Here is a 23,289-nt window from a genome sequence, read left to right on the forward strand (position 1 = left end):
GTCAGTTCAGCAAGAGGATTTAACAATTATAAATATATATGCACCAAACACTAGAGCACCCAGATATGTAAAGCAAATATTATTAGAGCTAAAGTGAGAGAGACATCCCAATACAACAATAGCAGATCTTAGACCTGGGACATGATAACTTTTACCACTGTTACTCAACATAATATTGGAAGTCTTAGCTAGAGCAATCAAACAAGAGAATGAAATGAAGGGCAAATATTATTAGAGCTAAAGTGAGAGACAGATCCCAATACAACAGTAGCAGATCTTAGATTTGGAACATGACAACTTTTACCACTGTTATTCAACATAATATTGGAAGTCTTAGCCAGAGCAATCAAACAAGAGAATGAAATGAAGGGCATCCAAATTGGTAGGGAAGAAGTCAAATTATCCTTGTTTGCAGATGATAAAACCTTATATTTGGAAAAAACTAAAGACTCCACAAAAAAACTATTAGAATTGATGAACAAATTCAATAAAGTTGCAGGATACAAAAATCAACATACAAAAATCAGTAGCATTTCTATATGCTAACAGTGAACAATCAGAAGAAGAAATCAAAAAAGAAATCCCATTTATAATAGCAACAAATAAAATTAAATACCTAGAAATTAACTTAACCAAAGAAGTAAAAAAATCTCCATAATGAAAACTATAAAAAAAATGGATGAAAGAAATTAAAGAGGACATGCAAAAAAGGAAAGATATTCCGTGTCCATGGATTGAAAGAAACAATATTGTTAAAATGTTCATACTACCCAACATAATCTACAGGTTCAATGCAATCCCTATCAAAATACCAATGACATTCTTCATCGAAATAGAAAAAACCATCCTAAAATTTACATGGAACCACAAAAAACCCAGAATAGCCAAAACCATCATGAGCAAAAAGAACAAAACTGAAGAAATCACATGACTTGACTTTGAATTATACTACAGAGCTATATAGTAACCAAAACAGCATGATACTGGCATAAAAATAGACACACAGACCAATGGAACAGAACAAAGAATCCAGAAACAAATCTACACACCTACAGTGAACTCATTTTTTACAAAGGTGCTGAGAACATACATTGAGGGGAAAAGACAGTCTTCAACAAATAGTGCAGAGAAAACTGAATATCCACATGCAGAAGAATGAAATTAGACCCCTATCTCTTGTCACATACAGAAATCAAATCAAAATGGATTAAAGACTTATATCTAAGATCTATGAAACTATGAAGCTACTAAAAGAAAATATTGGGGAAACTCTCCAGGACATTGGTCTGGGCAGAAACTTCTTGAGCAAAACCCCACAAGCACAGGCAATCAAAGCAAAAATGGACAAATGGGACCACATCAAATTGAAAAGCTTCTGCACAGTGAAGGGTACAATCAACAAAGTGAAGAGAAAACCTACAGAACACAGGCCTTCTATGAAAAGGTGCTCAACATCACTGATTATCAGAGAAATGCAAATCAAAACTACAATGAGATATCCTCTCACGACAGTTAAAATGCCTTTCATGTAAACGTCAGGTAACAACTATTGCTGGTGAGGATGTGGGGAAAAGGAAACCCTCATATGCTGTTGGTAGGAATGTAAATTAGTACAACTACTATGGAGAATAATTTGGAGGTTCCTCAAAAAACTACAAATAGAGATACCATATGATTTAGCAATCCTACTCTTAGGTATATGCCCAAAAGAAAGGAAATCAGTATATCAAAGAGATATCTACACTCCCATATATGTTGCAGTATTGTTCACAATAGCCAAGATTTGGAAACAACCTAAATGTCCAAAAACAGATGAGAAAATGCGGATAAAGAAAATGTGGTACCCTATACACAATAAAGTACTATTCAGTCATAAAAAGGAATGAGATTCTGTCATTGCAACAACATGGATGGAACTGGAGGCCATTATGTTAAGTGAAATAAACCAGGCACAGAAAGACAAACATCAGATGTTCTCAGTTATTTGTGGGATCTAAAAATTAAAACAAGTGAACTCATGAAAATCAAGAATAGAAGCATGGTTACCAGAGGCTAGGAAGGGTAGTAGGGGAGTGTGTCAGGGTGAGATGGGGATGGTTAATGGGTACAAAAAACAATAGAAACAATGAATAAGATCTAGTAACACCAAGGATAAATGCTTGAGAGGATGGATACCCAATTTTCCATGATGTGGTTATTACACATTACATGCCTGTACTAAAATATCTCATATACACTACCTACTATGTACCCACAAAAATTAAAAAGAAAAAAAGAGAAAAAAGAAATAAATAAAAACCCATGCTCTCACGAGGTCAGGAGTTTGAGATCAGCATGGCCAAGATGGTGAAACCCCGTCTCTACTAAAAATACAAAAATTAGCTAGGCTTGGTGGCACGCACCTATAATCCCAGCTACTCAGGAGGCTGAGGCAGGGGAATCGCTTCAACCCAGGAGGCAGAGGCTGCAGTGAGCTGAGATCGCGCCATTGCACTCCAGCCTGGGCAACAAGAGTGAAACTCTGTCTAAAAAAAAAAAAACAAAAAAAAAACCCATGCTCTCCAAACACCCTCCCTCCAAAACCCAACCCCCCATCAAAGCCCAAAAAACTTAATAGTATGAAAAACAAACAATCTGCCAGGCATGGTGGCTCACACATGTAACCCCAGCACTTTAGGAGGCTAAGGCAGGCAGATCATCAGAGGACAGGAGTTCGAGACCAGCCTGACCAACGTGGTGAAACCTTGTCTCTACTAAAAATACAAAAATTAGCTGGGCGTGGTGGTGCATGCCTGTAATCCCAGCTACTCGGGAAGCTGAGGCACAAGAATCGCTTGAGCCCTGGAGGGAGCTGAGATTGTGCCACTGAATTCCAGCCTGGGCAACAGACCAAGATCCTGCCTCAAACAAACAAACAATCTAATTAGAAAATTGATAAAAGGCTGGGTGGGGTGGCTCATGCCTATAATCCCAGGCAAGAAATTACTTTGGAAAGCTGAAGCAGGATTACTTGAGCCAGGAGTTTGAGAGTAGCCTGGGCAACATAGCAAGACCCCATCTCTACTTAAAAAATAAAATAAAAATAAACAAAACAGAGAAAATGGCTAAAAGACATGAAGACACATTTTACCAAAGAGGATATACAGATGGCAACAAGCACATAAAAGACGTTCAACATTGTTAGCCATTAGGGAAATGAAAATCAAAACCACAATGAAATATTATTACATGCCTATCAGAATGGCTAAAATAAAAAATAGCAACGACATCAAATGCTGGCAAGAATGAAGAGAAACTGTACTCATACATTGTAGTGGGAATGTAAAACAGTATAGCCAATCTGGAAAACACTTTAGCAGTTCCTGAAACAGCTAAACATGCAGCTAACCATAACAGCAATTGCGCTCTTGGCATCTATCACAGAGAAATGAAAACTATGTTCACACAAAAACCAATTAGTAGGTGAATCTTCAATTTAAAAGAATACTCCAAAATCAGCTGCTCTCATAATTTTAAAACACTAAAAAATGTTTATAGGCCGGGCACGGTGGCTCATGCCTGTAATTCTAGCACTTTGAGAGGCCAAGCCTGGAGGATCAGTTGAACCCAGGAGTTTGAGACCAGTCTGGGCAACATGGTGAAACCCCATCTCTACAAAAAAATACAAAAATTAGCTGGGTGTAGTGGCACATGCCTATAGTCTCAGCTATTTGGGAGGCTTATGTGGGAGGATCACTTGAGCCTGGAAGGTGTAGGTGGAAGGTGTAGGTTGCAATAAGCTGAGATCATGCCACTGCACTCTAGCCTGGGTGACAGCGTGAGACCCTGTCTCAAAAAAAAAAAAAAAAAGGTTGAATTACATAAATGTTATTTATACTGATGTTAAAGACTATATTTGCTGTATAAAAAAAGATATAGCTGTAAGCATAAATTGATTTTAAAATGAAAGAAATCATCTGTTTCGTTCAAACCTTTCTAGACCCTGCAGTGTAATATTGCAGAATAAATATCAACCCTCTTTGAAATGTCATAGGGACATGTTTTTCATACTTCCCAGTGAAATGTCACAAGAACATTCCATACAGCATTCCAGTAGAAATGAAGCTCTGCAGAACTCTATCCAACTTTTACATAGAGGAAAACATTCTTCTAGTTCATTAGCAAATGTGTGCAAAGGCAAAGGAAGCCCCCTGTGGATAACAAAAGCAGGTTCTGCTACCAGGGACCGCTTCCCAAAACAGAGGAAAGGATTAGAACAGAAAGGATTACAGAACACTGAAACAGGTACAAGCTGGTGAATAATGATCTCTACATTACACGTTAATCTTTATAGCTATCAATTTGTCATGCCAAATCTAACTGGAGTGAAACCTTAACTATTTCAAAACCAGTTTTTTGCAACCGGCAGGCTGCCAGATCTCAAGCCCTGGACTCAGAAGTGGCCAGAAAAAAAAGACAGAAAAACCCTAAAAATATATTTGATAATAAAGAAGCAACATCCAGAAATGGCCCAAAATGCCAAAAATTAGCTGGCAATTCTAAGGTTACATACAATGTAACCAATAAGATCCCAAACCTGAAGAAGCCCTTGTGTTTGCTGGCAAATTCAAAAAGGTCAGCTTTAACATGAAATGCTCCACAATTATTTGCTGAATGAATGAATTATATATATGGAAGTATTAACTAAAATCAAATAAGAAAAGAGAAAAGGAGGGAAGAAAGAGGTGGTGAACAGCAGTCACAGCAACCAGAATGATTGCTGAAAAAGAGCATCCCTCACAGATAGCATAGATGAGAAAAGGGAAATGAGAAAAGAAGGCGGAGACTAGAAAACACGCACTTTAAAACACAAGCCATTGACTTTTATATAGAATATATATATAAAGAATTCTCAAAATTCAGCAATGAAATTAAAAAGGGGCAAAAGATATGAATAAATACTTCATAAAAGAAGAGATATGGTAGCAAAAATGTACATGAAAAGATGCTCAACATCATTAGTCATTAGAGAAATCCAAATTAAAATCACAATGAGATATCATGAACCCTTATTAGAATGGCTAAAACAATAAAACAAAACAAAAAGTTGACATTCCCCAACAGTCCTACTCCTAGGTATTTATCTAAGTGAAAGGAAAACCTATGTTCACACTAAATACTATACATAAATGGTTAACGGCAGCTTTATTTGTAATTGCTAGAAACTGGAAATATGTAAAATATCCCACGAGTGGGGAATGGATAAACGATCTGTGGTCCATCCATGCAATGGACTACTACTCAGCAATAAAAAGCAACAGACTCCTAATACATGGCAACGACATGGATGAATCTCAAATGCGTTATGCTGACAGAAGCCAGGCTCAAAAGGCTACATACATATGATTCTGTTTACCCAATCTTTTTGCAATGGTGAAAATATAAGGACTGAAAACTGATCAATGGTTGCCAGAGGCTGAGGACAGGAAAAGGAGATGATTACAAAGAGGCAAAGGAGATTTTTTTTTTTTTTTTGAGACAAAGTCTTGCTCTGTCACCCAGGCTGAAGTGCAGTGGCACAATCTCGACTCACTGCAACCTCCACCTGCCAGGTTCAAGTGATTCTCCTGCCTCAGCCTCCCGAGTAGCTGAGACTACAGGTGCACACCACCACACCCGGCTAATTTTTGTATTTTTAGTAGAGACAGGGTTTCACCATGTTGGCCAGGATGGTCTCGGGCTCCCGACCTCATGATCTGCCCACTTCGGCCTCCCAAAGTGCTGGGATTACAGGCGTGAGCCACCGCACCCAGCCGGCATAGGAGAATTTTTTAGGGTGATGGAACTGTTCTTCATTACAGAACTGTGCACTAAAAAGGGTGAATGTTACTATTTATAAATTATATCATAATTTTTAAAAATGAAAATTATAGCCAGTGAAGTCAGGGACTTCTCTATTCTTGCTGGTGTGTTGCGGGGGAGTTGAGGTGGGTGGGAGCAAATGGTTGTGCTGAATTTCAGTAGCAGAAGTAGATAGGCAGAACAGTCTAAGGGGTGAGGGGTAGCCACTGAATGGATTAGTGAGGGATCTTGCTGGGGACTAAAATTCAAATTGGACTAATTTATAGATATTGGGAAAGATATAGGGAATGAAACTACAAGCTAGCTCAAAGTTGCTCTCAAAAAATTTTAAATATATTAAATTTACATATTACATGAAATCCATCTGTGGGAATTTATATGGGAGATTATCTCCCCCACTGCCCCAATATCTTTGTCATTCTATTTTCTCTGCAGGCTGGCTTCTTCTGTTTCTTTAGTCCACATAGTGAAAAATATGACCACTGATGGAAAAACTGCATTTACTATCTTTAGCACCTGGCTAAACACTGGGGTTCTGTCTCAGTTCTAGTTCCAGAATTCCTGCAGAAAGCCTCTGGCCCTCTTTTGGTCAGATATCCACTTGCAGGTCATTCAGCTTTGTGTTGTCCAGGGTGTCATATCACCCAAAATGGTTGTTCCCATGGTAACCATGTGAGTGGAGAAGGAGGGAGCATTCCCCAGAAAGCAGAGGGAGTGGGCAGACACAACACTTTATACACAGCACAAGCAGTCTTCATCCTTATGCAGATTACATTCCTTAAAATGTCTGGTACGATCAAACTAATGGTCACTGTCTTAATTTTATTACAAACAATTAACAGGTTTCACATCTAATTAAGAGCCTGATGCCAAATGCCATTTTTAATCACCCATAAATTATATTCCTTTATAGGATAAAGGCCTTCTAAAGCTTATATTCATTAAGCTTTAGGGCAATAGGGTAATGATAACATAAAATGCCATTTTCTATGACATAGTATTTCCCTACCTGGGATTGTAAATTCTTTAATTTGTCCAGTGAGGGGCACAAAATATATACACAATCAAATAAAATCAAGACCAAACATAATTAAATAAAATCAATGGCTGACACGCATAGTAAGCATTTCAAATTGTTAAATGTATAATGTACAGTCAAAGCTGGTATTTTAAGGCTTTACGATTTCTGTTATATTTTTACAGTAATAAAACCAAAGGTAAAGAGCCATTTTTTTTCTTTTTCTTTTTCTTTCTTTTTTTTTTTTTGAGATGGAGTTTCACTCTTATTGCCCAGGCAGAAGTGCAATGGTGCGATCTTGGCTCACTGCAACCTCCGCCTCCTGGGTTCAAGCGATTCTCCTGCCTCAGCCTCCCAAGTAGCTAGGATTACAGGTGCATGCCACCATGGCCACGGCTAATTTTTGTATTTTTAGTACAGATAGGGTTTTGCCACGTTGGCGAGGCTGGTCTCGAACTCCTGAACTTAGGTATCCCAAAATGCTGGGATTACAGACGTAAGCCACCACGCCTGGCCAAGGACCACTTTAATCAGGTCCAGGGAATAGAAAAAGATTATTAGAGGATAAACATTTACAAAATGTAGGACTACAAAATGGCTTAATGAAAAGTGGAAAAGTTGATCCTGGAGTGTTTGTTTTGCTATTTTTTTTCTTTTGAGACAGGGTCTCATTCCATTACCCAGGCTGGAGTGCAGTAGCACAATCTTGGCTCACTGTAGCCTCAACCACCTGGGCCCAGGTGATTCTTCCACCTTAGCCTCCTGAGTAGCTGGGACCACAGGCAGGCATACTCTGCTAATTTTTTTTATTTTTTGTAGAGACAGGGTTTTGCCATGTTGCCCAGGGGGGTCTCAAACTCCTGGGCTCAAGCAGTCCTCCCACCTCAGTCTCCCAAAGTGCTGGGATTATAGGCGTGAGCCACTGCACTGGGCCTGTTTTGCTAATTTTTTTTAATGTAGCGAGAAATAATCATTAGGGATTAAGTTACCATAGAAGACAATTTTCTGCTTCTTTGAGCTGCTTATTCAGCCTGAACAGTTCACTTTGCATCCACCCTGGTTTTGCAAGGCACACCTGCCTTTAAAATGAATGTATCAGACCTTATAGGCAATACATTTTCCCTCCTTTGATCTCTTATCACGTTGTGTTTCAAAACATCAAAGAGTCTAAAGCTGTGTCTTGAATAGTAGCCAAACCTCAAAAAACACAGCTGAGTTTGATCCTGAGCCCATAAAAATCAGAAGCCTTGCAAACTCAGCCACAAATCATTTTTTGAACCTCATAATAGTATGCTGAAATGGTTCTTTTCTGTCTGCAATTTTAAGGCTTAAAGCATTAGATACAAATTTATAGCTACATAATGAGATTTTTATTTAACCCAAAGGCCGACCTCCTAACTAGCCATTATTCACATGATGATAGCCGGATCCTCCAGTATTGTCCCTACCCCAGTGGGCCACTTTCCTCTAGATTCCTGACAGAGAAGAAGGTTTGTCAAAGATTCCTGAGTCAGTCCCTGCCATCCAGTTTAAGTCAGTGCTGCCAGCCACCATCACTGCTGTCAGCTCAGGGTTCCAAACCCCTGCTCCCAGCGCCCTTCAACCCCCATTCATTGCCTTGTTTCCTGCAACTGCTTATTTTTTCAACACTCAGTTTACTCCAAGTGTAGAAAACCACCCCTTCTTCACTCAACTTGTTTGTTGTTGTTGTTTTTGTTTTTGTTTTGTTTGGAGATGGAGTCTCGCTCTGTCGCCCAGTCTGGAGTTCAGTGGTGCGATCTCGGCTCACTGCAAGCTCCGCCTCCTGGGTTCACGCCATTCTCTTGCCTCAGCCTCCCTCCAGAGTAGCTGGGACTACAGGCGCCCGCCACCACGCCCGGCTAATTTTTATATTTTTAGTAGAGATGAGGTTTCACCGTGTTAGCTAGGATGGTCTCGATCTCCTGACCTTGTGATCCGCCCGCCTCGGCCTCCCAAAGTGCTGGGATTACAGGCATGAGCCACTGCGCCGGCCTCAACATGTATTATTAGTACAAAGTTCCTTTACAAAGGTTTAAGGCGAACAAAGGATAATTACAGCACAGTGCAGAAACACCTTCAAGCTGAAGTCTACAGATCACTTTTATGAAAGGTTCCTCAGTCTTCCTGATCATCTTTCCCCATGAACATCTTCCTTTTGTCATGGTTCTGGATACCTCTCTCTCCCTCCCTCCAAACCTTTCTCCTTTCTTCTATTTCCTACTCCTATCAACCTTGGCCAAAGAGGGCATTTCTCAAATTTCTGTTACTTTTCTCTGCCAAGGAAATCTAAGCTTTTTTCTTTCAGTCTTTTCCTTACAGACATTGCCTAGAGACTTCAGCCTTTCAAACTAACAAAAAAGCCAATCAAGGTATCTTCTAAACAAAAATTCACTTTTTTTCTCTGTAAGGAATGTGCCATTCTCCTAGGTTATCTGGCAAAAGCTGTAGTCCATCCTTAAAATAATAATTTTTCCTTTCTGTTATCAAAACATACCAGAAATTTTACAGTCAAATGACTGTTCTGCTATCCAAAGAAGCACCAGGAGAGGCTATTCACGTACTGAAATCATATAATCATCACTCCAAAGAGTTTGAATTATCTTCTAAACAATTTACTGATTCCTTCAGAAAAATGGCTCACTGGTATGTCCCAATACCTTCTTTTGGTCCAATTCTTTTACCTCTGCTTTGATATCTCATTCTCATTACTACATTCATTCAATCAATTCACAAATTAACATGCCACTAGGTGTGGCAAACACAGTCCTAGTACTCAAGGTAACACAGAAGTGGCTGTCCCAGTGCAAGCCATGAACCAAGAGACATGGGGGTGGGGGTTCTGTGTCGTTGGAGTAAGTCTGAAGTCAGAAGGAATTTTATCAAGCTGTCAGTAGCTTACATAGATACTTTAGGCTTGAGAAGGAGAGTTGCTGCCTGCAGGCTGATCATCCATGCCTCCAGTTCATAGAGATAACACAGTACATTTCTATAAGTAGGCTAATAATGCTAGGAATGCTGGCTGCCTCCTTCCTGAAAATACTGTATGTAGTTGGAATGCTTAAAATGGAACTGTACTAAACTTTCACTCCTTTTCATTCATTCATTTATTCATTCAACCAGGAAGTATATATTTTTCTACAGGCTAGAGAAGGATAACGGCTGCATCTATGGAGTATCACATTCACTTATAATTATGTTCTAGGTATGTGTCACGTCAATTGAATAAATAAAGTTAAGAATTGCCTATCTTATTATCACAATAACAAATCTTCATAATAGTTTTGAATCATCAGTTTAAAAACATATTATATCTAGTATTTTATTCTGGAGGGAAGGCAAGTATATAATACATTTTATTTTAAAAATTAAAGTAATCCACAAGAGTAATCAATTTAACTCTGCATTTGAAGGCTTAATCTTCAGCTATATGGAAAATTCAAATGTTCAGAAAGATACTTCTTTTCTCCAAGGATTCCAGAGAATAAAAGTTTACTTGATAAAAATGTACAAGTCTATTTTAGGCAATTAAATGTCTTAATTCCAAAATAATTTTTAAATGAACTTCTTCTCAAAATTTTTAATTTATATTTGATGTGCCACATAAAAGAAGGGGAACTTGCATAACTGTTTCTTACATTCCACTTTTGTTATCTGAGCCAATGCCAAAGAAAGTTGTAAGGCACCCAAAGTTTTTCTTTGGTATACTCCTCCCTAACTCCCCAATTCTTGGAAAGCACTTTGAACCTATGAGGTTCTGTGGCTGCTCAAAGCTTCTACAGGTCACTGAACCTGACGACATCTCATCCCTGACTCATTCCTCAAAACATAACCATCCTTAGTCATATTCCTTCTAGCACTCCACTGCAAATTGGGTTAATCTCATAAACTAACTCAAGCGTACTTATGAATTAATGACGACAGTAGCTTAATATGCTGCTGTTCTCAGAGAAACAAGCAAAACAACAGAAAATTTATAAAACTATACTACTATAAGAATAGGGAATCATTTTCCTATTTATGGTCACTGACCAACTAAATCTAAAACAAATTAAGGGTTATAACAAAAAAAATCAAGGGTTATAACAAAAACAAACTAGCTTACACTTAACTTTAGTTCCTGAGTTTGAGAAAAAGAGGAAATGAAAAAATACTACTACTTGACATTTGTATACAGTTTGCATTTATATTTAGTGTTCCTATATAACACAACATATATATGTATATATTTTTATTTAGTTTAATATTTAAAACAATGCAGTAAGTTCGTATTATTCCTATTTTATAGATGAGAAAACTTAAGCTCAAAGAGGTTAAGTTACTGACCATGAAATAGCAGAGCTGGGACTCTAAACAATTCTAATTCCGAGTCAAGTGTGTTTTTCACTATGCCACAGCTTCTACAAGTGTTCATAATACCTAATTTTAAACTAAATAAAAGAAACAGAAAAGTATATACATACAGTAAGACTATACTTTAATTTCACATATAGCTGATTTTAAAAGGAAATGGGACCTAAGATGGAGAGGGAGAGTAAGCAAGCCAAGCAAGAGGAAAAAGAAAAAGATTCTGAGCAAACTGTCACAAAGACAAAAAACCAAACACTGCATGTTCTCACTCATAGGTGGGAATTGAACAATGAGAACACTGGGACACAGGAAGGGGAAAATCACACACCGGGGCCTGTTGTGGGGTCGGGGGAGCGGGGAGGGATAGCATAAGGAGATATACCTAATGTAAATGATGAGTTAATGGGTACAGCACACCAACATGGCACATGTATACATATGTAACAAACCTGCACGTTGTGCGCATGTACCCTAGAACTTAAAGTATAATAAAAAAAAAAATTGAAAAAAAAAAAGAAAAAGATTATGGGTCAGAAAATGCCAAAGGCAGAGAAAGAGATAGAATAAGGAAGGGAAAGAAAGAAAAAGACAGCTGTAACTGAAAGGATGAGCTGAAGTCTGGGCCCTTCGGGGTCCCCACTTGGTCTTGCTTCTAGCCACAACCGGACTGCACGCCTCCTGGCTCTGCACTCCTCCTCTGCTTCGGCTGCTAAAAATCTTCCCTGGTCTGACTTGTGCAGAGAGCTGTAGGCTACTACTTCCACAGATCCCCAAAGCCCTGACCTGATCTTGGTCTAATCACAGTAATCACTGTCATTAGTTTTCCTTCCACTTATTCAGTGAACAAAACTAAAAGCTATTCACTTTGCATATCTCCTCTATCTCTGAGAATGAATGGAGACCCAAGTACCTACCTGATACGAACAAAATTTGTATTATGATAGAAACAAAGCAACAAAGCCAAACCAGGACTTCTGTCGCTTCAACAGTCAATGCCCAAACTTGTCTATGTATCCATTTCTCACTGAAAAATCACCACCTCTGAGTTACACAATAGATAATAAAATGACTAGACATATTCACCACTTACATTTCTAAGCTTTTGTTTTAGTTAGTCAGTTTATTATTTAGGTAAATTAGGTATAATTGCTTTCAAAAGGAGATAAGCATATTACTAGCATTTAACACATTTCTTAAATCATTGGTATAATATGTTCATTAAAAGAACTGTCTGAATTTGAAGCTCTGAAGTAAGTGAGTGACTTTGGGCAAATTACTTAATATCTTTGAACTTTAGGTTCTTCATCTATAACATGGGGCTAATAATACAGTATTAAACACAAAGGTAGTTTTAAGAATTCAACGAGTTGAATGCTTGAAACTGTACCTGGCATATAGCAAGCATTCAACAAATGTTACTTCTTATTATTACTTCTATTAACCATTATCTTTGCTACCTAGCTGCATAAAACTTAACTATAGTTTGGCTTTTTGCTTTTGTAAAAAATAGATTAATTGTAGACATTTTAGAAAAAACTTTAAAAAATAACACATGGAAAGCAATAATGAAAAGCAAAAGTTGAATAGTGATAGATAGATAGATAGATATTAAAATTGAAAAGCACCACTGACGTCCTTTTACAGCTGGCTTACCTCAAAGTCTATCAGCTGCAGGTCAGCTATCAGTGTCACCAGCAGGCCACTGCTGTAGAGTTCTTGTGCTAGCTGAGCCACTGCTTCTGTCGGGGGTTCTTTCTCGTTTGTACCACACAGAATTTCTTTCATTGCTTGCAGTGATTTAGACACTTCTTCTGAAGCCTAGTGACCAAAACGTATGCTAACGGTTAAAAGAATAAAAATTTTTAGGCCATAAACAAACAAACAAATAATCCAAAAAACCACTTCTTGGTCTTGGGCTCTGTTTATTTATAATTAATGGTACAGTTACAAACAAACAAAAACAGTAAGCACTGCCTTTTTTATTTTGGAAAATATTATAAGTATTATAAAATTTATTTATATAAAACAGCTCTTTGGTATTTCTACTTAGTCAACATACATTAAATAATCTTTTTTTTTTTTTTTTTTTAGATGGAGTCTTGCTCTGTTGCCCAGGCTGGAGTGCAGTGGCACAATCTTGGCTCACTGCAAGCTCCGCCTCCCAGGTTCACGCCATTCTCCTGCCTCAGCCTCCCAAGTAGCGGGGACTACAAGCACCCGCCACCACGCCCGGCTTATTTTTGTATTTTTAGTAGAGACAGGGTTTCACTGCGTTAGCCAGATGGTCTCGATCTCCTGAACTCGTGATTCGCCCACCTCAGCCTCCCAAAGTCCTGGGATTACAGGCGTGAGCCACTGCATCCGGCCCAATAATCTTTTAAACCACACTCATTGTCTAATTTTGCTAGCAATCCAATATTAACTTTATGCTTGAAAATTAAATTGATTCCATTTTGAAGACTTATCAGTAGCTACTGATCTTTATTTAAAGCATTGTGTTAAGGTTTTTCAACAAATCCCTATTCCTCTGATTTTTGAATGGTCCAAGTATAAGACTGTAAATTGTCAAAACTCATAAGCTTTCTTTGTCAATCCATTTATTCCTCACACAGAATCATTGTCTTTTTTGCTATCTATGAAACTTAAAAAAAAACTCACTATATTTTAAAGAATACTAGGCAAATCCATAGAGGCAGAAAGTACATAGATTATTAGTAGATATTAGGGCCTGGGGGAGAGGGAAATAAGTAATGACTATTAATGGCTCCAGGGTTTCTTTTGGGAGTGATGAAAATGTTCTAGAATTAGATAGCGGTGAGTTGCAAAACTCTGTGAATGTACTAAAAACCAATGAATTGTACACTTTAAATAGTGAATTATATGGTATGTTAATTTTTAATATCTCAATTTAAAAATCTTTAAAATTAATATAGGTAGGAAAGGAGAGCAGACTAATTTAGTTAACAATTTGTCTGAATATTTTAAAGAAATATACTTTCATTACTTTTAAGTATAATATTGTAATCATTATAAATGAAGAAGGAAATGAGTAGAATAAGGCAAATTACATAAAAAAACTCATGGTAGCATGATGCAACTTTTGTTATTTATTTATTTTTATTTTTCTCTAGCTCTGCTTCTTGGGTGACACTACTTTTATTTATTTATTTATTTTTGAGATGGAGTTTTGCTTTTGTCACCCAGGCTGGAGTGCAACAGCACGATCTCAGCTCACTGCAACCTCCGCCTCCTGCGTTCAAGCGATTCTCCAGCCTCATCCTCCCTAGTAGCTGGGATTACAGGCACCCACCACCGTGCCTGGCTAATTTTTGTATTTTTAGTAGAGGTGGGGTTTCACCATGTTGGCCAGGCTGATCTCGAACTCCTGACCTTAGGTGATCTGCCCACCTCAGCCTCCCAAAGTGCTGGGATTACAGGCGTGAGCCACTGCGCCTGGCTGACACTACTTTTAAAAAGTAATTTTTCATATCCTTAATAGCCTGACTGAAGCAATCCTTAATGTACTAAAGACCGGAAGCATCTTAAATTGTGAGATATATCCACAGAAGAGTGCTTTAAACATACATGGAGAGTATGTTTAAGAGAGAGTTAAGAATAATAATAAAGCAAACATCTTTATGACCATCACCCAGTCAAGAAACAGGACATTTTCAGCACCCAGGAGTCACCTGAAGGCCCCTTTCAGCTCAGATGTAAATATTTTTATATCTCTTGTGACAAACATGTCTTTACATTTCTTATTATTCCTATTTTATAGATGAGAAAACTTAGGCTGAAACAATATAGCTTAGTTCCACTGATTTTCAACTTTATGGATCAGTACATTACCCCTTCATGACTTGCTTCTTTCATTCAACATTATTTTTAAGAAATGCATCTATACTGTTGCATGTAGGCAGAAGTTCTTTAATTTTTATCACTTTCTAATGTTCCACACTAATGCCTATACCACAACTTTTTTATTGGTTCTACTGTTCAAGGACATTGGGTTGTTTCCATGAAAGGTTTTTTATTAACAACAATGCTATGAACATTCTTGTACATTTTTCCTGGTGCAGATGTGCAAGAATACCTCTAGAGTTTATAACTAGGAGTGGCACTGCAGGATTTTAGTACATGCATATCTTCGTATTTCACAGATAATAAACTGGTTTTCAAAGCAGTTACATCAATGTATATGTCATCATCCACAGTTAATGAAAGTCCTCATTGCTCTCCATCCTTCTCAACACTTAACATCATCACACCTTTTCATTTTTGCCAAGACAGTAGTTGTGTAATCTGAATTTATTGTGGTTTTAGTTGGCCTTTTCCTAGTTACTAATGAAAATGTGTAAAAAGGTTTTTTTTCTTTTTTCTCTCTTCTACCATTTAGATTTATACTTGCAAAAAGGCCATTTTTCTTCTATTTGGGCCAAGATTTGGCTCAATATTACAAAGTGTACGAGAATTAGAATAAGCTATTTCTACACCCCTTGTAGAATTCAAGATTGTATCATTTACTGGAATAGAAGGATACTATGAACTCGTGTATTTCTTTTATAGATATCTTGAATCTTGCCATAAACTTTAGAGAGAAATCGAATATATAGGATTCAATATCCCTTTGAAGGAATAACTAGCATTCCTGTGAGGAAGCCCCACTTAATAAGACCTTAAAACCGTATGAAAATGAGATTCACTGTAACAGAAACTATCAGTCAATCTTTAAATAAAAACTTTTTACCTTTCATGTAAATGTAACATTACACACCAGTATAACCTTTTAGATCTTTAAGCTGTGTAGTCTAGAGGGATCTGGTGTGGTCACAGTCTCTAGAGAGTGAACCTAAAGTTCATCACAACAGACTAAATAATAATCAGTTGCATAAAACCTGAAATCAACTTAAATCTATTTATAGAGGGTCTATGTGCACATCACAGACCATATTTTGAATTCTTCATTAAGTTTTTACATTGGTTTTTGGCATTGCAATGCATGTACTTTAATCATAATGTTACTGTTTTAGCTCTTACCTTGTCTGTCTTTTTGTCTTGCTTTTCCAAAATGGCCAAATTGTCTTTCAGGATTTTCACAATTTCTGCTGGATTTTTGTGTGATTTACTAAACAAAGGCATTTTTTTCATGTGTAGAAATCTCTTCTTCCAATATGGAATGCTAAAAACAAATAAGCCAACAAAATTATAACTTTAACTCTTAATATGCTTACATTTTTATACCAATGTCTTATAAGTTTTCAATAACATGAATTCAGTAATGTGAAACATTAAAAGTGATCAAATTAAAATGAGTTTCAAGTTTTATGCCAAATTTAAATACGTATATTTTTAAAAAGATATTTTTAAAGTTTTGCTTGAAAGTTTTTATACAAAGTTTAAAATCTTTCCTGCAATAGAAACATAAGGATTATACAAGAAATAATTTTAGAGTCCAAGTTGATATGCAAAACTAGATATTTTGACCAAAGAAAGTGATAATAATAATAAATATATTCTATAATGTTTAGCTATATGTATTCTATAATGCTTAGCTGCTATTATTACAAAAAGTTCCATGACATAGTTAATGAACTATTTCACAAAAGAGAAAGGCACAGTAGTTTAGATATGATTCTATCTTAAATGTCCTAGACATTTCTGGCTCTTTGAGTCAATTATACTTTTTTCCATTATTTTAAAAAATATTAACTTATTCTCTGAATGCATAATAATCAATGATCAAATATTTTGCATTAAAGTAGAATTTTAAAAAGAAGCCAAATGCATTCATGTATAGACATACCTAGGAGATACTGTAGGTTCAGTTCCAGACCATTGCAATAAAGCAAATTTCTCAATAAAGCGAGTCATAAAATGTATTTGGTTTTTCCTAGCACATATAAAAGTTATATTTACGCTATACTGCAGTCTATTAAGTGTGCAATAGTATTATATCTAAATTGATGGGTGCAGCACACCAACATGGCACATGTATACATATGTAACTAACTTGCACATTGTGCACATGTACCCTAAAACTTAAAGTATAATAAAACAAAAACAAAATGAAAACAATATGTATAACTTAATTTATAAAAATATTTATTGCCTGACCCTTCAGTGAGTCCTAATCTTTTTGCTGGTTGGAGAGTCTTGCATTAATGTTGATGGCTGCTGACTGATCAGGTGTGTTGGCTGCTGAAGGATGGAGTAGCTGTGGCGATTTCTTAAAAGAAGACAATAAAGTTTGCTACGTTGACTCTTCCTTTCATGGAAGATTTCTCTATAGCATGTGATGCAGTTTGTTAGCATTTTACTCACAGTAGAACTGCTTTCAAAATTGAAGTCAGTCCTCTCGAAACCTGCCACTGCTTTATCAGCTAAATTTATGTAATATTCTAAATCCTTTGTTGTCATTTCATCTTCAGCAGGAGTAGATTCCATCTTAAGAAACCACTTTCTTTGCTCATCCATAGAAGCAACATTCCTCACCTGTTCAAGTTTTATCATGAGATTGCAGCAATTCAGTCACATCTTCAGGCTCTATTCTTAATTCTTGTTTCCTTGTTATTTCCACCATATTGGCAGTTACTTCCTCCACTGAAGTCTTGAACCCCTCAAAGTTACCCATGAGAGTTAGAACCAACTTCTTCTGAACTCCTGAAAATGTTGATATTTTGACCTCCTCCCATGAATCACAAATGTTCTTAATGGCATCTAGAATGATGAATCTTTTACAGCAGGTTTTTCTATTAAGTTTGCCCAGATCCATTAGAGGAATCACTATCTATGGCAGCTTGCATCTTATGAAATGTATTTCTTTTGTTTGTTTTTTTAACTTTTATTAGAGCAATATGAACATATGAAATGTATTTCTTTAACAAGTCTGGAAAGTCAAAATTACTCCTTTGTCCATGGGCTGCAGAATGGATGTTAACAGCCATGAAAACAACATTAACCTCCTTGTAAACCTCCATCAGAGCTCCTGGATGATGAGGTACATTGTCAATGAGCAGTAATATTTTCAAAGGAATCTTTTATTCTGAGCAGTGGGTCTCAACAGAAGGCTTAAAATATTCAGTAAACCATGCTGTCGTCAGGCTTTGTTGTTCCATTTATGGAGCACAGGCCAAATAGATTTAGCATAATTCTTAAGAACCTAGGGTTTTTGGAATGGGAAATGAGTATTAGCTTCTATTTCAAGTTACCAGCTGTATTAGCTCCTAACTGGAGAGTCAGCTTGTCCTTTAAAGCCAGGCACTGACTCCTCCTTTCTAGCTATGAAAATCCTAGATGGCATCTTCTTCCAATACGAGGGTGTTCCATCTACACTGAAAATCTGTTGTTTTGTGTGGCCACCCTCACCAATGATCTCAGCTAGATCTTCTGGATAACTTGCTGCAGCTTCTATAAATAGCACTTGCTGCTTTTTCCCCTGCACTTTTATGTTCTGGAGATGGCTTCTTTCTTTAAACCTCATGGAGCAATCTCTTTTAGCTTCAGACTTTTCTTCTGCATCTTCCTTACCTCTCTCAGCCTTCACAGAACTGAAGAAAGTTGGGGACTTGCTCTGGACTAGGCTAAAGGGAATGTGTGTCTGGTTTGATCTTCTATCCAGACCACTGAAACTTTCTTCGTATTAACAATTAGCTGTTTTGTTTTCTTATTATTTGTGTTTTCACTGGAGTAGCACTTTTCATTTTCTTCAAGAACTTTTCCTTTGCATCCACAGCTTGGCTAACTTACTGATGCAAAAGGCCTAGCTTTCAGCCTACCTCAGCTCTGGATATGCCTTCCTCACTAAGACTAATCATTTTTCCATCTTTTGATTTAAAGTGAGAGATATGTGACTCTTCCTTTTCCTTGAACACATAGAGGCCACTTATAGGGTTGTGAGCCAGCCTAATTTCAGTATTGTTGTATCTTAGGGAACAGGGAGGCCTGAGGAAAGTGAGACAGGGGAACGGCCAGTCAATGGGGCATTCAGAACACATGCAACGTTTATCGATTATGGGCACAGTCTGTGGTGTCCCAAAACAATTACAATAGTAACATCAGAGATCACTGATCACAGATCACCACAACATATGTACTAACAATGAAAAAGTCTGAAATATTGTGAGAATTAACAAAATGTATCAAGAGATACAAAGTGAGCACATGCTGTTGAAAGAAAATGGCGCCAATAGACTTCCTCAATGCAGGGTTGCCATAAACCTTCAATTTTTCAAAAACACGGTGTCTTCAAAGCACAACAAAGGTGAAACACAATAAAATAAGGTATGCCTGTAATTGCTGTCTTTCTCCCTGTAGTTCTATAGCACTAAGGGAAAGATATATAACTGTAGGAATTTTAAATACTCCCTGACATCAAAACAGAGTACAAATTATAACATGGTATCATAGATATGATATGATTTTTTGTCCATTATTACTTTGCTTGGTTCTCACTGTAACAAGCTAATGCTAATTTACTTAAATTCAAAACGTTTTCAGGGTTTCCATGTCAATCTGGTGATAAGTATTTTCTGATTCACTATCTCCCCTTTTCAACTGATGGTGGGTTTGTTCATTTATTCATTGAATAAATAATCTGAGTAATTACTGAGCACAGGCACTTTGCTAAATACTAGGGATAGAGCCACAAACAAGAAAAACACAATCCCTGTTCTTTGGAGCCTATTATTAAGTGGAAAAAGCAAACATTTTAGGGGCAATGGGGTTATATAATGGGGAAATAACACACAGTATACTGCCTCAATACAATCTCCTTTAAAAATTATTTTCATATTTTACTATACCTACTTATTGTAATAAGTATAATATGATTAGTTTAACAATGTTTTAAAATTTCATCTTATCATTATTCTTCTATTTTGGGATCCATATTTTGAAGGAAATCAAAGCTCATGCTCTTAAACTATGCTTGAGTTCCAGCACCCAGACCCCCTGCAAATTAAGGCAGAACTCTCCTGCCTCTCCCAGTTCTTCTCAGACCATGGCCAGCCCCACTCCATTCCCAGACTAAACACCTCCCCCACTCCCAGACTAAACACCTCCCCCACTCCCAGACTAAATACCTCCCCCACTCCAAGACTAAACACCTCCTCCATCACCTGGAAACTCGAGGCTGCCTTTCTCACACTCTGGGCGACCATGCTGGTCACTATATATACATCTACTCCAATCACATCATTTAGCCCACTGGTCGTCATTTAAGCAATGAACCAAGTAGCACTCAAACCTTCTACACAAACACAAGACACGTAAACTCCCTCTAGTTGATTGTAACTGATCTGCTGTATGATTCAAAAGAAGTTAATCACCCCCTTCTAGGTGTCATTTGTTCTATCTGTAAAACGAAGTTGTTCTTAGAGTAAGATTGAGCATCAGGGCTCTAGGTTATTCACCACTGTCCCACACCCATTCTGAGTCTTTAAACCCCAGTATCCTATCATGATAAAGATAAAGCCAAAAATAAAGTGCTTAAGCTGGGAACAAAAGGAATGGAGAGGCCTGACAATGGTGCCTTGTGGGGATAAGGTGGCAGGAAAGTAATTTTTCCATAAAGTCTACCTCAGAGTTTTAAGAACATACATTCTGTTTCAGCAAAGCAGGCAGTGGGGACAGGAAAAGACGCATGTTAGTCCAGAAGACTGACACTAGATAAATGCCTCCTAGGCATTGAAAACGGTGTTGAGACCATGCACATCAACCTGCCCTCGGCATTAATGCTGACAGCAGGCCATGCAGCACAGAAATGTTAGTGGACTGACAATGGCCCTGTTATACTTTTCCTCTTCCAGGAGTCAGTAAGCAGAATAAACAACAAATAGGTTGTTTATTATTATTAAAGGAACACAATAAAAGGAAATAAATGCCCTGCAGACTTGGGCAAGAAAGGTTGCTTCTGAAATTAATTCTCTATAAAGCTAGAACAGATATAAATTTAAGAAAAGAAGAAAAGGAGACAAAAAGCTCTTTTAGACAAAAAAAAAAGAGCTAGCCAAGGTAAAAGACTGAAAATACATACATATATGCACATATAAATACACACATGCCCAAGATGCAGACTGGGAATCCCAAACTGCATAGAGCAGAATAACAATACAGAAAATGGATCTGGGGCAACTTCAAGGTACAAAATTAGTTAGTCTGCATGTATTCATTCGAAAAGTATTTACTGAGCACTTATAATGTACTAGGCACTGAACAAGGAAATACGAAACAAAGAAGCCTCAAAGGGCTCACGATGTAGTGAGAGACACAGACACGTGCAAAATTTTCCCAGAAGGCGAGAAAAGGTCGAAAAAACTAAAATGATGAAGAAAAGATATAGAGTGTGTATGGATACATATCTTTATATCTATATAGGTATTTTATAGCAATATGAAGAAAATGGAGTGTTATCCCCTAACAAACAGGTGTTACAACAATGGAGGGGGGAGGATAGGAAGCCAAAAACAGCAAAGGCATTAAAACTGGAACAGAATCAAAGATATAACAGCGTAAACAGAAAAACAATCTAAACTTGATCATTCGAAAGATTTTTCTAGTTGAGATTCATGATAAGACCCAACATTCAGTGTCTTGCAGCTTTTAAAATAAACATTTCCTTCTCAGATCACATTCCAACAAAATGACCTTAAAAAAACAAACGAAAGCATAAAAATCAGGTTGGTTTTGGACTTCCATGAACCAAATGCCCCAAGGCCATGGAGAAAACCTAGAGTTCTGATAAGTAAAGTCTATAACACCATAATTAAATCCTTAGCCAATATACCATTTATGTGTGAACAGATAGTGTATATTTACTAAAAATGGAACAAAAAGATGAGATGGAATGAGGCCCACAAAGAGCTCAACAAAATTAATGCTAAAAAATCAGAAATAGTTCTTGAAAAGGAGCCTGTATATTGTTGGCAGAACATGTGGGAGGGTGAGAATCTACAATTATAACTCATTCATATAGGAATAAAAATAAATAAGGATTCAACTAAAGAAGTTAAAAAGGAAACTGCCCCAAAAATCTCCAAGAAAAGATGGATGGAAATAATGATAGAAGTAGAAATAACTCAATCAGAGAAGTAAAAGAAAAGGAAGAAAACCTCTGGTAGCTATTTGGTCCGGGTTTCTTCTGGTGATAGATGTGTCTGCCCTACTTCCCACATCACCTCACCCCAACAAAAGGGGGGGAACATGACCCAGCTTTGGCCACAGTATTCTCTGTCCTGGATGCAGCAACTAGCTAGTAAATAGACTGTGACACAGCCAATCAAAATAAAAAAGAAGAAAGAAAAGTGTTGATGAGAATGCTGAGAAAAGGGAACTCTTGTACATTGTTGGTGGGAAGGTGAATTAGAACAGCCACTATAAGAAACGGTGTGGATGATATGCAAAAAATAAAAATGGAACTACCACATGATCCAGTAATCCCACTTCTGGGTATATATCCAAAGGAACTAAAATCAGTATGTCAAGGAAATATCTGCACTTCCGTATTCATTGCAACCTTATTTACAATAGCCAAGACATGGAACCAACCTAAGTGTCCATCAAAAGATAAATAGATAAAAAATGTAGTACAGGCTGGGTGCGGTGGCTCAGTCCTGTAATCCCAACACTTTGGGAGGCCAAGATGGGTGGATCACTTGAGTCCAGGAGTTTGAGACCAGCATGGCCAACATGGGGAAACCCCGTCTCCACAAAAAATACAAAAATTAGCTGGGTGTGGTGGCAGGCACCTATACTCCCAGCTACTCGAGAGGCTGAGGCATGAGAATCGCTTGAACCCAGGGGGCAGAGGTTTCAGTGAGCCAAGATGTGCCACTGCACTCCAGCCTGGGTGACAAAACAAGACTCTGTCTCAAAAAACAAAACACTGCTTTAAAATAGATTCAAAGCAGAGACAAAAGAGAAAATGGCTATATCTTCATTTGATATAGCCAAATTGCTTTCTCAAGTTTTTATTCCAGTTTATACTTTCACAGCTGTGTAGTGTGAGTTGCAGTTATCGCCCATCCTTCCTAACATTTGGACCTGTCAGAATTTAAAAATTTCGC

The 23,289-nt window shown here is 37.4% G+C and overlaps 1 protein-coding gene across 28 annotated transcripts in view; it reads right to left on the reverse strand.

The window, feature by feature from the left end:
- The window catches only part of CAB39L (calcium binding protein 39 like), a 137,828-nt gene that overhangs the window by 55,684 nt on the left and 58,855 nt on the right, over positions 1-23,289 (reverse strand). For 25 of the 28 annotated variants that reach the window (XR_008538683.2, XR_008538681.2, XR_010150709.1 and 22 more), the window contains 2 exons: positions 16,265-16,406; positions 12,881-13,045 (listed from right to left, as the gene is read on the reverse strand). Coding sequence is in view for 20 of the 28 variants with exons in the window: in XM_001154198.5 (XP_001154198.1) it covers positions 12,881-13,045; positions 16,265-16,375 (276 nt within the window). In the remaining 8 variants the exon portion in view is untranslated. Of the gene's footprint in view, positions 1-12,880; positions 13,065-16,264; positions 16,407-23,289 lie in introns of all 28 variants that reach the window. The other 3 variants (XR_010150712.1, XM_063792553.1, XM_063792554.1) reach the window with 1 other exon arrangement.

This window comes from Pan troglodytes, chromosome 14, assembly GCF_028858775.2.
Source record: "Pan troglodytes isolate AG18354 chromosome 14, NHGRI_mPanTro3-v2.0_pri, whole genome shotgun sequence".
Lineage (NCBI taxonomy): Eukaryota > Metazoa > Chordata > Mammalia > Primates > Hominidae > Pan > Pan troglodytes.